The sequence below is a fragment of the Hypanus sabinus genome, chromosome 18 (genome assembly GCF_030144855.1).
Source record: "Hypanus sabinus isolate sHypSab1 chromosome 18, sHypSab1.hap1, whole genome shotgun sequence".
Classification (NCBI taxonomy): domain Eukaryota; kingdom Metazoa; phylum Chordata; class Chondrichthyes; order Myliobatiformes; family Dasyatidae; genus Hypanus; species Hypanus sabinus.
In genome coordinates this window covers 62,481,710-62,499,843 of record NC_082723.1, presented here as the reverse complement: position 1 = coordinate 62,499,843, position 18,134 = coordinate 62,481,710, and the positions used below count along the sequence as shown (strand labels likewise).

The following is an 18,134-nucleotide window of genomic DNA, read 5'->3' as shown; positions in this document are numbered from 1 at the left end:
GCTTTTCAAGTGCCAAGGAGAAGTACAAAGGCAGTGAACTCAAATGGTCTCTGAACGGAATTCCAATGTTCAAGGCTTCAATGGCTGAAGATGTGTTGGAGAGATGTAAACACGAGGAAATCTGCAGATGCTGAAAATTCAAGCAACACACACAAAATGCTGGTGGAACGCAGCAGGCCAGGCAGCATCTATAGGAAGAAGTACAGTCGACGTTTCGGGCCGAGACCCTTCGTCAGGACTAATTGAAAGAAGTGATAGTAAGAGATTTGAAAGGGGGAGGGGGAGATCCGAAATGAAGTTTTGGTAGAGTATAGAGTGTCAGGAGGGAGTGACCAAAATGGATGAGTACGCCAGGCTCTGAACACGGTGATGGGATCTTAACATTGTGGCTTTGTAGTAAATTGGGTTAAGTGAATGTTAATCTTGTATGAGTTTGCTGATGATGCCACCATAGTGGGCCATGTCTCAAATAATGATGATTTGTAGTAGGAAGGAAACAGATGATAGTTTAATAACATAATCCAAGAGATCTCTCAGTGTCTGCAAAACAAAAGAGCTGGTCATTGACCTCAGGAAGGGGAGTGGTGCAACAATGCTGTGGTTGAGAGCTTCAAGTTCCTGGGAGTGAACACCACCAATAGTTTTTCCTGGCCCAACTATATTGATGCCACAGGCAGCTATATTGCTTCCTCATGAGGCTAAAGAAATTTGGCATTTTCCCATCAATCCTTACCAGTTTTTTGATGCATGATAGGAAGCATCCTATCTGAATGCATCGTGGTGTGGTATAGCAGCTACTGGATGCTTCATGACTTGGCATTGACCACAAGAAATTGTGCAGAGTTACGGATGCACCTCAGCACATCACAGAAACCAGAGTCCATGGACTCCGTCTATCCTTTTAGCTTCCTCAGTAAAGCAGCCAGCAATAGTCAAAGAGCCCACCTACCCCAGATATTCTCTCATCTTCCCTCTTCCTTTGGACAGAAGATACAAAATCTTGAAAGCATGTACCACAGGCTCAAAGATAGCTTCTACCTCACTATTATAAGACTATTGAGTGGTACGATAAAATGGACTCTTGACTCAATCAACCTCGTTTGCCAAGTTACAGGCAATTATTGAACGGATAGTGCCAGCAGTGCAACTCTGGATTAGAGAGGAAGTCATTGTTGTAAACTGTCATTCAAACTTGGGAAGGGTATGTGGTTGGTTGGCAAGGAACGAGTTTGCAGGGGGAGGTGAGGTAGTGGTTTTGCTGTTCTTGGTGCTAAACTAGAAGAAATGTCATCTTATTCAAGGTTGTACACCAGGTGGTGTTAAAGCATGCAGTTAGTGAAGCGGTTGAGAGAGATGATAAGATGGGTACTATTAACATAAATATGGAATCTGACATGGTTTTGCAAGGTATCGCAGGGTTTTTTTAAGAATTAGATGAATTGTTGCTTGAAATGCTCTGGTAATGATGAGATAGGTAAGAACCAGTTGAGGGCTTTCCACTGAGCTGGATCACAGAAACAAAGCACTGAAAAATGTACAGTGCTGCGCAAAATGCTTGAACATATGTGTTACACGTGTATGTATGAATATGTACCCACACTCACACCCCCACCACCCCCCAAGGTGCCTAAGACTTGCACAATGCTGTATTTGTTAATGTGGAGTGGATATTGATCTGATGGGAGCAAAGGATACTAGGAGTGGCAAGGGTGGAGTGCTGCTGGAGGGACATGGGACAGGTGGCAGAGAAAGGAGTGCTGGTGGGTGGGTGCAGGCACACACCCAGCCCTGGCACACCAGGCAAGGACTTTTGATTCCAAGTAATTGGTTTATTGATCATTACAGAATATCACTCTGGTGCTTCCCACTCCCTTCCCCCTTTCCCAACCATGATTCCCCTCTCCCTTCCCCCTTCCCACTCTCAGTCCACAATAGAGACCCATATTGGAATCAGGTGTATCATCCTCACATGTCGTGAAATTTGATTTCTTTTTACTGCAGCAGTACAGTGCAATACATAAAACTACTACAGTGCTATGCAAAAGTCTCAGGCACACTAGCTATTTATGTGCCTTTTATAAGCTGTAGGTGCAGGCAAATGACAGGAGGAGATATTGCAATTTTATAAAACTCTGGTTAGGCCACATCTGGTCGCCCCACTATCGGAAGGATGGTGAGGTTTTGGAATGAGTGCAGAGGAGGTTTACCAGGGTGCTGCCTGGTTTAGAGGGCATGTGCTATCAAGAGAGGCTGGATAAACTTGGGTTATTCTTGAGCACTGGGGAGATCTGATAGAGGTTTACAAGATTGAGAGGCGTAAGATAGAGTGGACAGAAAGTATCTGTTTCCCCAGGGTTGAAATGTCTAATACCAGAGGGCATGCATTGAAGGTAAAAGAGGTGAGTTCAAAGGTAATGTGAGGGGTATGTTTTTTTAGTCAGAGAGTTGTGAATGCCTGGAATGCGCTGCCTGATATGGCGGTGTCCCACATGGCTAGTTATAAGAAAAGCTACTTTCCGCATGCTCAATGGCTTAATGATATTATAGCCTGTTTGGACCTTGAAAAAATTCATTATTCAATTCTTAATTCGGACTTAAAGTTCCATAAGCTCTGGGGACCTTTTATTGAGTACTTTCATAACCTTCCTCCTAACTAAGGTTATTTTTTCGGTCCCTTGCTTTCAGCTCCTTTTTCTTTTGGTAGTAGGCATTGATGTCTTCTGTTCTATGTGTATTCACAGTTTGGGGGTTTGATTGTCCTGATTTATATTCTCTATATTGTGTTGTAGGTGGTCTGGAGTTTCCTTTTTTTGTTTTGTGTTGTGGGGCTTGGGGAGGACACTAATTTTACCTGTCTTCAATGTGGGTGCTTTTTCAATTATCTTTCTCTGTATCAGATTGTTATTGTATGCTTATTTTTGCACTGTATCAATGTTCTTCATTTTGATCTGGGTTTTTTTTTATCTGTAGTTATGTAGAAAATGTATTAAAAAAACTAATTTAAAAGAAAAGGAAAGCTACTTCCTTTCAATGTTTCAGTTCTTGAACCTACACAACCCTGATCACTAGTCAGTGTAGCAACACTATGACCTCTTAGCACTACAATTGACACTTTTTTTTCCTTTCTAATTGTTCTGGCATAACTCCGAATAATTTGTTTTCCATGTGAAACTTGCATCTCTAATGCTATGCACATGTGTGATGCTGCAAGTAAGTTTTTCATTGCACGTGTTCTTGTGTCTATGACAGTAAACTCAACTTTGACTTTCTGGCACAAGTCACTCCAGTAAAGCTCCAAGAATGGCAGCACACTCAGAACTTTGCCAATCACAAATTTTCCAGACCCCAAATACCCTTCTCATTCACTTTTTAGAATAGTGCCATACGTTAAATTTTCCATTGAGTTTAAAGGAAGTAAAAGAGACAGAGCCAGATGATTGAGACATCCTGACTTCTAAACAGATTATTGACCTCTTACTGTAGTTGATGACCAAAAGTGAAATGGCTGACCTTTATGTCATCATGTTTCCCCTGTACCTCTGAGCCTCATCTGATGTGTGAGCTAAAAGGATCTGTTCACCACTAACCTAGCAATAAAGGTAGTATTTCTTATCATTACTACTGTAGATTTCTATTGATTATTGCTTAAAGAACTATGGGGAAAACTGGAATAAAATGGGACTGATATTGTGTTTTCCAGGTTTCTGTCCGATCACCAGAGGTTTTAGTCAGCTTGCCAATTTATATTGGAAATATTGCAATCAACAGTCCACCATTGACACCTTCTAGGCAGTCCCAGCTTCCAGAGGCAGTGATACCTACTGCTCCTCCAGCTGAGGAGGTTGGGGCAATAGGTTACCAGCCCATGGATAGTGTCGTTCTTCCAACCAAAAGCCATTCTCAGCAGCAGACTTCACCTCAAGCTTTCAGCTACACACCTGGCTTTGAAAGTGATGCTGGCACGCAGATTCCTGTTCCTAGACTTTGTATTTCGACGGGTGCTACAGTCCCATACTATGCAGACGGACCTGTTGTCGCAGATTTCACAGAAAATCCCCTGATCTTACCTCCTGAATATAGTACATGGGCCCAGCCATTTGGTAAGTTGTCTCCCTCTTACAACAAACCTGAAATGCATAAACTATCAATAGTTATCTATTTTTATGTAATTTTGCTAAATAAATAGTGCCTTAATAAATACAGGCCAAGTTATGGATTTCCTGCTTCAGATATGATTATTCTTGTGTTTTAAAAGTCTTTGAATATTTAGAAACATCAGTTAGGGAAGCTGCTTGCAGGTTTGAAGGATGTATAATTTGATTGTTGTTTTTCAACAGATCCTCCTCCAACATACGAAGAGAGTTGCAGCAGTGCTAATTCAAGCATGAGTGCGGGAAACTAACCTACAATAGACTTCAAAAGGTGTACTGCAGATTGTGTACAGAAATGCCTCTTAGTGACATTTTACTGAAAAGCACAGCCTGACTTTATGATTCACCACTGCAAATGCATTCTGAGTTTGAAGAAGTTGATATTTTATTCTCAAGATGCATTATCAACACTCACAGGTATTTTCTCCAGCTTTGTGGAATGTCTGCCTTCTGCTTCCCTGCTGGAAGCATAAACTATTTTGGTATATTAATCTGAGTTCTTTCCTTATGAGTATTTTTGGAATGCAAAGCACTGAAAGGTTATAATATAAATATTTAAAGCCTTTCATTTCATGTATATAAATAAATATAATTTTACTCTTGCTGAATAGCTCCACCTTATAATAAATAGGCTGTTTATCTAATCAGTCTAGTTCTGTCGAGGAAGCTGAAAATTATAGACAACTCTGAGCCTTAAGAACCATAAATAAGTGATGATGCTTGCTCCTTGTATTTGCTTGTTTGGACAAAGGAATATCTGTGATTATAGGTGGACTGTATGCAATAGGAATTAATTTCCAATTCTGATCAAGTTTGAGCCTTCTTTTTTACTTATCACTGTAGTGGGTTATTTACACCATGTGCTATAACAACTGAGCTAATGTTATACTGGCCTTTTGAAAGGACCAATACCAGCCAAAATGCATTAACAATCCTTTCACCTTGAAGTGTTATTTTGCACTTTTTGATAGAATATTTTCCGAAAGAGAGATCCATATATACTGTATTTATAAAGTGTATGTTTGCTGAGTCATATTGTCATCTTTAAACTAGCACATAAAAAAGGCAAGTTCAAAATTCGGCACATTATTATAACTTAAGCCTTACTGAAGTCAGTTGAAAGCCAAACCACTTACTGGAATGTTTACTTAGTGCATCTTTTTAACTGCTGTATTTGTAACCTTTTGGAATTTTACGTGCACAGTTTGAAGTGCTATATGACATTTAAGTTCTTAAGCACAGTACTGAAATATATTTTAGTGGTCGAACCAAGGAATCAGCAGTCTGTTGCAGGTAATTTGTAGATAAGTGGATTATCTGGAGTTCCCATTTTATTAATGGCTTAAAAAAATTGAGAGTGTGCATTTAGATGCAAGGAACCTAGAAGCATGTTGATTTAATTTTTCACTTTGATGCTTAGAGTTTGAATTAACGTAACATTGCTGTTTTGAATAAATCCCTATGCAAGCTCTCAATTAGCTGTTTGGTGCAATACCACCAGGAGTACTGGCTGCCAGCTTTTCCTGTAGGGTGGAGCTTCCATCAGTTCTTTGGGGAACATCTACAGAAAGATGTAGATTTATGAAAAGGATGGATTGGGAGGAAGCTTGACGGGCAGAAATTAAGAGGAATCACTCTTGAAGAGTATACAATGAGCAGTGTAGGATCATTGGTGAATCTGAAAGTAATTACTTTCATTTGCTAGTACCACAGTGTCCTGTTACTGAATATAATTCAAGATACATTCATTGCTAGATTTATAGAGTGAAGTAAAGTATTTTGTCTTGAAACTGGTGGTACTAGTGGTCAAGGTCACTCTCATTTTGCTGCTACCCATGTGTAACAGATAGGATCTGAATTTATTTTACTCAATTTTGTTCACTAAAGAGTATTTTCCTTTGCAAGACTGAAAAATGAGGCTGGAGCTAATTATAATCTCACCATTATAATTAAGGGTTTTTAACTTACCTTACGCTTTGTAAGAAAAAAATTGAAGGGAACAATAACTTTTTATCAACTATTTGTTACCGTTGGCCTGGAATTTCCAACTGTCATCACCTTGTTTCTTCTGTATACAAGTCTTCTCCTATCTATAGGCACAAATTATAAATATTTTAGCTAACTTTGCAGTCATTTCAGTACGTGCATCATCTGGGAATTTGTGAAGTATATTGCTCAGTTCCAAGGATGACAGTAGAAGCCAGTGAAACTCATTTCTTCTGATTTTTTTCCTGTCCCACAATGAATCACAAGCACCATATCTAATTAGAATAATAATAAACAAAGCTTTCATATTTATGCAATATCTTAGGAATTTGTCCAGGTTGTGGAAAAGGGACGCTCACAAATCCAATTTACTGCTAAGTTAACCCTTTTATCTTGCAGATTGCACTAATGTGGGCACTACAGCCTGATTAACAAATGTAATTTGGGAAGAAGGGAAGGGTATTCCTGTGCAGTGTACCATGGAGTAACTGGATGCACAGGTTGTTAAGTGGCACCAAGTCACTGGTGTGTAGTCGGCGAGGAAGGAAAGCAGATTGACGGAAAGGGCTGCAGTAATGAGTGAGTGTGCAGCAAGCTGTACTCTCTCCAGCAGCAAGTTGTCAGACAGCTTTGTTAAATCCGCTTTGCAAAACTGAAAGTCATTTGGTAGTTGCTTCTAGCTCATCTGATACAGGATTACTGGAAACTGTTTACATTTTGAAGCTGATTATATTAGGAACAACTCAGGACATCCAGATCTCGTCATAAACTGTAGAAAATAAAACACTGGATAATTCCAGTGGCTTGCCCTTGCTCGTCCACCTGTCATGTGCTTGCTGTGAACCGTGTGTAAACTTTTCCTGACTTGAATACTTGACTTGGAGGGTTGACAGGAAGGGTCACAGATGGTAAATGTAACTGACTTTGGGGAAGACTCTCTTACTTTAAATTGTAACAATGCATTTCTTAAAGAAGACCAAAGGTGTCCAAAGTGCTTATAACAGTCAACCACTGAAGTCTCTCACGGTTTCTAGCCTTCAGGAATGAGTGAGAGGAAGATGTGAACTGATCTATAGCTGCAGTCATTGCATCATTGAGTTGTCCACCCCACACTTTAGTGCATCTACTCTATTCCCATTAGTACTGTCTCTGTCAATACCTTGCCGATTAAAGTGCCTGTCTGAATGTCTCTTAAATGTAGTGATTGTGTCCAACAAAACCATTTCAGGTATCAGGTATCAACCACACCTTTTTTTAAAAAAAGACTTTCCTGTCAGATCTTTAAAACTGCTTCCTCCCAACCTCTGCCCCTTGTGTTTTTTATTACCCTCAACATGGGAAAAGAATAACCAGCTACCTTATTGATGTCTGTCTTATTTTTATATTCCTTGATCAAGTCACCCTTCAGCCTCCTTTTCTTGTGGGGAAAGTAGGCCTAGCCTATCCAATCTTTTCCCATCACTAAAGTCCTGCAGTCCCGGCAACATCCCGATGAATCTCCTCTACACTTATTCTGATGCAAACGCATCCTGTAATGCGCCCAACACTCTAGTCATAAGGTCATTTCAAACAACTCCTCTTCAGCCCATCATGTCTGTGTCAGGACTTGATAATTCAAGTGCCCTCCTATCTTAGAGACCACTTCCTTTAGGAAAAATTTCTTACCATCTACCTTATCTGTGCCCCACATAATTACGATAAGGATGAAGCTTATACCAGCTCTGTTAGGGCCCTGGAGAGAGTTAAGAAACCTTGCTGTGCAGGACCAAGGTTCTTTGAAGGTCTAGGTACAATGTTATAAAAGATTGATTAAGCCATAGCTGGAGTACTGTGCATGATTCTGCTTGCCACATTATAGGAAACATACCGAGATGATTCCTCCCCCTGGCCTCATCCTGTGCTCCAGGGAAAACAAACCCAACCCCTCCATAGCTGTAAAATCTCATCTCAGGCGGCATCCAAGTGAATCCCCTCTTCATTCTCTCCAGAGCAACCACATCCTTCCTATGGTGTGGCGAGCAGAACATGCACAGTACTCCAGCTGTGGCTTAACCTATCTTTTATAACATTGTACCTAGAGCTTCAGAGGGCCTTGAACTTGCACACTAAGGTTGGTCTATTTCTCAATTCTGTCTGGGGCCCTAACAGTCCTGGTTATATGCCTTGCCCTTATCAGACTCCCCCTCCCCCCAGAATTGTATCACCTCTGTGCCCAGTTTATCAATGTTCTGCTGTGCTCGAATACTACACTCATAATCAGCAGCACCAGTGTTTGTGTCATCTGCAAACTTACTAATTATGCCTCCTACATTCACATAAATTGGTGTGTATAACAAACAGCAGGTGTTGGTACAGGGTCCTTTCAAGTTACTGTCGTCATTTTTGCTAGTGGGCCACATGAAGTGGGAGCTATTGCAATTGAAAATCCCTACGGGGGGGGGGGGGAATAACATTAATCAGCTGCCTCAAGTATCTTCACTTTTACTTCAATGAATGAAATAGTTAAAAGTAGAATTGCTCAGCTCACTGAAACCTCCTCACTCACCTTAGCCCGCACTGAGACTGTGCCACTCTGGGATCCACTGTGCAGAATAGAAAAGAACATTTTCTGAAAAATCTCCAATCTAAGAGAGTAATGTCTAGCTGCAGTTTAAAGCGTAACTCAATACTTGGTTAACTTAGCAAGGCATAGAAGCAACTTTTAGATTTTCCTCATCCAGTGCCAGATGGGAGAACTTGGCAAGGTAGAGACATAGAGCTCAGAGCAGTTCAGCACAGTCTGGTTCTTCAGCTTGTGAAGCTGTGCCAGCCAGTTTAAACCCTCTCCACAGTCAATCTAACCCTTCCCTCCAACAGAGCCTTTTATCCTCTACTTTTCCTGCATCCGTGCACTTAAATGTCCCTATCATGTCAGCCTGTGCCACCACCCCCTGCAGTGCATTCCAAGCACCTACAACTGTGTTTTTTAAAAAAAACTACCTCTAACATCTCTCCTAGACCTTCCGCCACTCAACTTAAACACATGTCTTCTGGCATTGGCCGTTGCTGCCCTGGGTCAAGGGTGCTGTCTGTCCACTCTGTATTTTCTTATAATCTTATGGCTCTATCAAGTCATCTCTTATTCTCAGTCACTCCAAAGAGAAAAGTCCTAGCTCGCTCAGCCTTTTCTCATAAAGCATGTTCTCTAATCCAAGCAGAATCCTGTTCACCAAACGATTAATAGCTACTTACTTCAAATGCAGTCATTATGTTAAAAACAAGGAAACTGTGTGCATAATTTGTGTTTCACCTTGTCAAGATAGTGTGCTGTACCAGGGGAAAATCTCTCCGAAAATGTTTTCCCCTTGGGGTGAAGCCCATGAGCAGTATAACTTGAGGTTGCGCCTCTTTAACCTTACATTCATGTCTGAAAATTAAAGCATTTAGATGGCAGAAGAAGGAGATGAATTAACATTTAAGTCAATGTTTTCCACAGTCAGAAAGCTTGGGTTGGTAAAATATGATTGAAAATTACTGTACACTCGTCATTTAAAGGAGAAATTCAACCCCCAAGCTGTGTACTGCACTCCAGCATCTATCAAAGGGATTATAGTTTAAAATGTTTTTCAGTGTTGTGTGCCTTTTGTACTATTTAGAATGGCATTGGAGCATTTCTCTTGTGTTTATATAGCCTCATTAGGATCCAGTGAAAATTCTAGAAATGTATATTTTATCTAAGTACAGTACTTTTTTCATTGTTACGGCTTGGGAAAGATACTCTCTCCCTGCTATCTTCATTCCTATAATATTAACTTTATTGAATCTTAATCATGCTTTATCAATTTTGTCTTGTGCACTGGAGTGAATTATTGCCTTAGCAACATATTGTAATTTGATCCATCCAGGCGATTAATTAATAAGCACATGAAAGTTTTTTAAAATTTTGTTTCACTTAAAGTAGATATGATTCTGAAGCAAGCCAACCACATTTTTAACTCGGATGCAATTTGCAGAACTCTGGGTTGTGTTGGAAATAGAACGAGGTAAATATAAAGCAAAAAATTGTTCAGACTAATTCCTCAACTGTAAAATTACTAACAGGTACAAATCCTCAAGGATTATTTATGTTAAAACTATTTCTGTTATTAATTTTTTGTCAGTAACTACGATATTTTTTAAACTCAGCATTTTTTTATGTTTTCAGAATCAAAATTTATAATTTTTTAAAAAACTGGTTTTAATTTGTATTTTCCAAGGCGCAAGCCATTTTCTCATGGTTTGTTGTTTCCCAATAATAGAACTATTTCTTCTAATTGATAACAGCATAAGCTGCTGTACATCTGTTTGTCCCAATGAACTCTCTGGACTTTTTCTTATCTTCTTTCCCACCCTACAGAGTCCAGGATGTCCAGTGCTTGGCGATGTCAATTTGGGTAGCATAAGGTTTCAAAACTGTGAAGTTTAAATGTATTCAATAACCACGTCTCCCACAAAGCCCAGCTCATTTATATTATTTTTCTTGGAAACTGGTCTGAATTTGAATAGGTACCAGTTCCAGTACCAGAGTTTTTATATGATGTCGAGAAGGGAAATGGCTTTAAACAGTGCTGAAGCACACTTTGGGCTTGTAGCTTTATGAACTTGCCTTTCTTCCTTTCCTGTGTTAATTATTCTCAGTTTGAACTCTTCGTAGAATGCATTGATGTCATATTTTTTCCTCTGCAATGATTTTGTAATAAACTGATATATTGATGCACTTTAGTGTTTTAGAATTTCATGTAATTGTTTGAAAATGTAAATTGAGTAATTCAACACCATACTAATAAATTTTTCAAAGTAATTATGCTGTGTCTCTTTGATGAAATGTGGCTGAATGTAGAAAGTGATCTAATCCTGAAAATGCCCTTTTGGAGAATGATGTTTAGGGGTGAATAAGTCAACTTGTTGAAGGTTACCTGTTTTTTAACACCATCTCAAACAAAAACAGTGCCGCAGGATCGAGGATAGGTTCCAAGTAGTTAATATGGGTCCCTTCTGCTGAGGCAAGCATCTGGTAGCTTGCAAGTTGGCAGTCTCCTGTGGCTTACACCAGGTTTCTCTGTGCTCTGATCTTACTGAGATGAACTCATTCTGTAATGCTAGGTTCACTTCATGAAAACAGTGCCCCTGTAGTTTTTGCTGCTGGAGGTGATGTCAGTCCTGAGTGATAACTGGTGAGTGGTGTTCAGATCTGTCATTGTCAATTGGAGCTCTGACCTTGCAAATCTTGATCTTCACGCTAAGAGTGGAAGTTGCTCAGGCACAGTCCCTGTCAACATATTTGCACACCATCTACCAAATGGCTTCACCAAGTGAGAACTTGATCTAGTGCTGGGGAAACCAAGGTGAGTGGAGGCCCAGGATCTGCTCCCTGGTGATTAATGCTCACATGCAGATGGCACATTTGCAGGTGCCACACAACTTGTTTTCATTGTTTTCTCATAAACAAACCCTCCCATATCTCAGGATCCACCTGTCAGTAAAGGCAGACAGTGATTCTTATCTTCCTCAATGCCCTGGTTGGTGGAAGAAGAGTGAATCTAAAGACCAAGGCCTCAGACATAGAATAAAATTCATCATCTTACAGATGGCAATGATCCCTGCTTTCCTGTATGCTTCTACGACCTGAGCTACCTCCTGCAGGCATCTCAAAGTACTGAAAAGTATCAGAATACTCAAAATTGACTGGAAAACAGCAAAGCAACATTAATGCTCTTTCCCAGGCCAACACCCCGAGACTGACAGCCAAATGTTCCACCGTACAGGTACTAAAGACTAGAAAGAGCAGAAGGAAAAGGAGGAGGGAGAATTGTATTTCTGAGTAAGGGCAATGCAACAGCAGTCTTGAGAAGAAATTGGATGAATTGTTGTGTGAGGCTATGTGTGGAACAGAGCAGTAAAAAGGGGATTCTATTAAAGGTCCCCTGGTCATTAGTGGGAGCCGGAGCAACAGGGAGATCATCAGAGTTTTCATTTAGGGCTTACATGGGATGGAATTTTTGTGTTTTCAGGAAGGTTTCCTCATGCAATATATAGAGGGCCCTACTATTAAATAGTAGGCAAAGTTTGGCTTATTCTTGGTTAATAGGGTGAGCAGGTTTCTGGAGTGTCAGTGGGGGAGTAATATGCAAGCAGGGACCATCGTTCTATTAGTTATAAAGCAATTGTGGAAAGAGACAGAGCTGGTGCAGTGGTTCAAATTCTAAATAGGGACAAGGTGAATTTTAAAAGTGTGAGACAAGATTGTGCGAAATTTGATTGGGGAGGTTACTTATGGGCAAAGAGACTACAGACAGCTGAGAGGCTATTAAAGGTGATGTAGGAGGAGTTCAGGGGCCACATATGCCTGCTGAAGGGCAAGGCTGACAGGACTTCAGAGCAGGGAAACCATAAGACTGAGAAGCAGACACAGGTTATTCAGCCCATTGAGTCTCTTCCATTCCATCATGGCTGATATCCCTTTCAACCTCATTCTCCCACCTTCTCTCCGTTACCTTTGACGCCCTTACAATCAAGAACCTGTCAACCTCTACTTTAAATATACCCAATATCTTGGCCCCCACAACCATCTGTGGCAATGAGTTCCTCTGATTCATCATGGCTAAAGAAATTCCTCCTCATCTGTTTTAAAGGGATGTCCTCCTATTCTGTGACTGTGTCCTCTGGACCCAATATAGGAAACCTCATCTCCATATCGATTCCATCTAGTCCATTCAATATTTAATAGGTTTCATTGAGATTCCCCGCCCCCCCCCCCCTTCATTCAGGAGGGCAAAAAGGGAGCATGAGATATCCATGGTAGAGAAGATTGATGAGTATAAAAAGGGATGTAAGAATATTGAAGAGTATCAAGGAAAAGAATAGGGCTCATGAAGACAAGTGAAAACCTTTGTGTGGAACTGCAGGTGTTGGGCAAGGTCTTCAATGAATATTTCTCTTGTTTTACTATCGAGAAAGACATGATGACTTTGGAACCAAAGTTAATGGGGATATCTTTGGAATAGTACTCTTTTCAATAGAGAATCTTTTCAATACACCTTCAGATGAATGAAGGTAGACAAATCTTTGGGGCCTCTAGTGTAATCAAGGACTCTGTGGAAGGCGTGCGAAGAAACTGGGAGTCCTGGCTGAGATACTGTATATGCATCATCATTAATCATGGGCGAGATGACTGAAGGATGAGTAATGTTGTGCCCTTATTTAAGAAGGACAGCAAAGAAAAAACCTGGGAACTACTGAACAGCCAGCCCAATATCTGCAGATGATCCTCCCTCCCTAGCATACTACTTCCTAACCTCCAGGCCATTGAGAACAATGCTGATGAACTATGAGTGAGGTTGATGTACCATGGAGAACTGAGGGATTGCTGTGTGTTCTCTGTCTCACTGAAGCATGACTAACACCTGCTTCACCTGCCTATACCATTAAACCAGATGGTTTCTCACCACCAGATACACTGTACAGCATCCTTGGGCAAAGCAAGAGGTAGAGGGGTCTACTTCCTAATCAACTACTTGTGGTGCTTGGATGTGATAGTTCTGGCAAGCTCATGCTTGCCCAGTATGGAATACCTTAAGTTAAAATGTCACTTCAGCTGTCTCAATGGCAGACTACATTTCACCTCAAAGGCACATGAAGCCAATCAGTCAATAAGCAATACTCTGGTCAGTAGCCATGAAACGGGATATCTTTCAATGCTGTTGGAAGATGGTGCAGAAGTTCTGAGTTTTATGCAAGGTTTAATAGACGCAGTTTGTAAATTAGACTAGTTCACATTATGTTGTGTCTCTAATTTTTTTGGGTGATTTTGAATTGGGCAGTCAGCAGATAACGAACACTGAGCTGAATTGAATATGCCTCGATGCTTTCACTTTTGTGTTTTATATGCTGTGATTTTTGCTTGTATTTTTGGTGCCATTTGCATGATTTTTTTTCTTGTGTGTTGGGGGAGTTTGATTTTCTTTGAACAGGTTCCATGGTTTTCTTTGTTTCATGGCTGTCTGTGGGGAAGACGAATCTCAGGTTGTATACTGCATATGTACTTTGATAGTAAATTTACTTTGAATCTTTGAATCCTGAAGCCCTCTTCATCATTGCTGGTAACTATATAAGAGTGAGTTAGTAAAATATGACCAACGCATCCCCTGTCCCAGTGGGAGCCCAAACACCCTCAACCATTGTTACCCAACCATCAGGGATACCAACTGAGGCAGTCCTCACACACACTCTCATGCACACTCACTCTCTCTCTCTTACATCCTGCATGCAAACAGAAAATAAAATAGGAGAATCCACTGGAGAAAGTCCTAAAGTGCTGCTCTGAAGAAACATTTTGCTAGCAGCAGCCCCAGGTAGGCAAAGGACCAAGGTACTACAATGCAAATTTGTGGAGTTTGGTGGCTGTTTTAAGCTTGAAACCCCCAGATTACTTCCAGTTTCATACACCTGAGTGTAGGAGCTGGAAGAAAGGCCAGATGAATGTGTGGCTAAAGGGATGGTGTGGTGGGGTATGTGGATGTTGTTCAGGGGAGGTGCTTCCAGTTTTTGGATCACTGGGACCATCTTTTGGCTAGATGGGTCCTGGGCTAGTAGGTTGGGTTGTACCTGAACCGGACTGTCTCCAATAGCCTTGTTGGGAGGTTGGCCTCTGTAGTTGGGATGATTTTAGGATGTTTTGACAGAGGGCTGGATCAGATTACAGCTGAAGGGGAGTCTCCATCAAATATAGACAATAAAAAACTGGGTCAGACCCTTAGGCTGAGTGTACATGGATGTGGTAAGACACATGGAAGTCTAAAGTACATTTAGTTTACTACAAGGAACCTGGCTGGTGAGGCATGGGCAATGCATTATGAGTTCATCACTGCAGTATGAGGGAGGAAGCTCTTCAAGTGAGACCATGCGGATAGAGCTTAAGAGTAAAAAAAAAGAGAGGATAACTTTGCTGGAGATATAGTACAGGCCTCCAATGGTGATTGAGAGCAATTATGTTGGCAAATTGTAGTAATAAGGTAGTTCAACTTATCGGATATTACCTGAGATCACCTTAATGTGAAAGGATTAGTCAGGATGGAATTTTTAAACCGCCTCAGAGAACTTCTGCACCTGTAAGTAGTCGAACTAGGGAAGAGGCAGTGCTAAGCCTAATCCTAGGGAGTGAAGCTGGGCGAATTCAAGAAGAGTCAATGGGTGAGCACTGTACAATAGTAACCATAACCTGGTAAGTTTCAAAGTAGAGCATACTGTAGAACAATACAGGTCAGTACAGGCTCTTCAGCCACAGTATTATGCTGAAATTTTAACATGCCTCTTAGGAGGAAGGGGTAATTTTAACATTCTCCTTAGGAGGAAAGGGTCCCATAACCCCTTCCTCCTGCATAGCCCATAACTCTCTCTTTTCTTATATCCATGTATCTATCCAAGAGTTCCTTAAATGTCCATAGACCATAAAATACAGGAGCAGAATTAGGCCATGTGGCCCATCGAGTCTCCACCATTTCATCATGGCTGATCCAATTTACCTCTCAGCACCAGTCTCCTGCCTTCTTCCCATATCCCTTCATGTCCTGGCCAATCAGGAGTCTACTTCTACCTTAAATACATAAAGATTTGGCCTAATCTCAAATAATAACAAGGCAGTCTACAGAGAAGAAGTCATCATCCTGACGCAGTGGTGTCAAGAAAACAATCTCTCCCTCAATGTCGCCAAAACAAAGGAGCTGGTTGTGGACTACAGGAGGAATGGAAATAAGATAACCCCTGTTGACATCAATGGATCTTAGGTTGAGAGGGTGAACAGCTTTAAGTTCCTCAGCATACATATCACCGAGGACCTCACGTGGTCTGTACATACTGGCTGCGTGGTGAAAAAAGCACAACAGCGCCTCTTTCACCTCATGGTTGAAGAAGTTTGGTCTGGGCCCCCAAATCCTAAGAACTTCCTATAGGGGCACAATCGAGAGCATCCTGACTGGCTGCATCACTGCCTGGTATGGGAACTGTACCTCCCTCAATCACAGGTCTCTACAGAGAGTGGTGCAGACAGCCCAGAACATCTATAGATATGAACTTAAGGATATTTACAAAGGCAAGTGTGTAAAATGGGCCCGAAGGATCACTGGGGACCCGAGTCATCCCAACTGCAATGCTACCATCTGGGAAACAGTACCCCAGCATAAAAGCCAGGACCAGCAGACTCCTGGACAGCTTCTTCCACCAGGCCATCAGACTGATTAAGTCACGCTGATAAAACTGTATTTCTGTTATATTGACTGTCCTGTTGTACATACTATCCCCTGGAAACTTTCCAAGGTGCAAATCCATGGTCTATCGATACTAACAGAGGTCTACACATACTATCTATTAGAAATTGCAGATTGCACATTTAGACAAAGATTTTTACTCGTGTATGAAGGATGTAAGTAATAAAGTCAATTCAATTCAATTCAATTTCACAGCTGACGGTGGAAAGGTTTTACACAGATACACCACTCAGGCTAAAGAAATTCCTGCTCATCTCCGTTCTAAAAGAACACCCACGGGGGACTGTATTGGCTCCCTTTTTGTTTACCCTGCATACCTCGGACTTCAGATACAACACTGAGTCATGTCATCTGCAGAAATTCTCTGATGACAGCAGTAGTTGGGTGTATAAAGGAAGGATGGGAGCTGCAGCTCAAGGTCAGTATGAGAAAGGAGATGGTGATAGTATTTAAGAAGACTGAGCCTGCACTGCTCCCTGTTACTATTGATGTTCAGGATGTGGATGTGGTGACAGCCTACAGACACCTAGGGGTGCATCTGGATGACGGACTTGAGTGGAGCACCAACACAGGCTGTGTACAAGAAGGGCCAAGTTGCCTCTACTTCCTAAAGAGACTGAGGTCCTTTGGAGTATGCAGGCCTCTCCCTCACATGTTCTGCCTGTCTGTCATCGTCAGTGGAATTTTCTACGTGGTGCTGTGCTGGGGCAATGGCATCAACATGAGTGATGCCAACAGGCTCAATAAACCAACTAAGAAGGCTGGCTCTGTTATAGGAATCAAACTGGACACGCTGGAGGCTGTGGTAGAACAAAGGACCCCGTGGAAAGTCCTGGCAATTCTGGACAATGTTTCTCACCCTCTGCATGACACCTTGGCTGAACAGAGGAGCACTTTTAGTAATACACTTAGACAACTGCACTGCTCCAAAGAGTGCTATATGAGGTTATTCTTACCCTCAGCCATTAGACTCTATAATGAGTCAACCTATGGCTGGGGTAGTGATGACCCCCTCCTGTTAGACTGTTTGAGGTAACTTTTTTTTATTCTTTCTTGCTTCTAATACAGTATTTGTACATCTGCACTTGTACTGCTACTGTGACACTGTAATTTCCTTTTTGATTAATAATCTATCAATCCAGTGTCCTCTGGTCTTAGATTCTTTCACCATATGAAACATCTTCTCCATATCCACTCTATCAAGGCCTTTCACCATTCGATTGGTTTCAATGAGATCAGCCTGCAAATTAACTTTTAGGAAATCCAGCATGAGGACTCCCAAGTCCCTTTTATGCAACAGTTTTTTTGTATTTTCTCTCCATTTAGAAAATATTTAAGCCTTTCAATTCTTCTACCAAAGTGCATGATCATACACTTCTCGACAGTACTGTATTCCATCTGTAATTTCTTTGGCCATTCTCCTAATCTAAGTCTTTCTGTATCCTTTTCCTCAAAACTACCTGACCCTCCAGTTATCTTCATATTGTCTGCAAACTTTGCAGCAAAGCCATCAATTCCATCATCCAAATCATTGACATATAACATAATATAATTGGTCCCAACACAGACTCCTGTGTAACACCACAAGTCACCGGCAGCCAGTTAGAAAAGGCTCCCTTTTTTCCCCACTCTTTGTCTCCTGTTAATCAGCCACTGCTTTACTCATGCTAGAATCTTTCCTGTAATACCCATGGGCTCATAGCTTGTTAAGCGGCCT

At 41.2% G+C, this 18,134-nt stretch overlaps 1 protein-coding gene across 1 annotated transcript in view; it reads left to right on the top strand.

Moving 5' to 3' along the window:
- arrdc1b (arrestin domain containing 1b) overlaps positions 1-7,917 on the top strand; it is an 81,921-nt gene extending 74,004 nt beyond the window's left edge. Inside the window, exons 7-8 of the mRNA XM_059994491.1 lie at positions 3,701-4,100; positions 4,338-7,917. Of these exons, the coding sequence (XP_059850474.1) occupies positions 3,701-4,100; positions 4,338-4,402 (465 nt within the window). The 3' untranslated portion in view covers positions 4,403-7,917. The remainder of the gene's footprint in view (positions 1-3,700; positions 4,101-4,337) is intronic.
- The last annotated feature ends 10,217 nt before the right edge of the window (positions 7,918-18,134 follow it).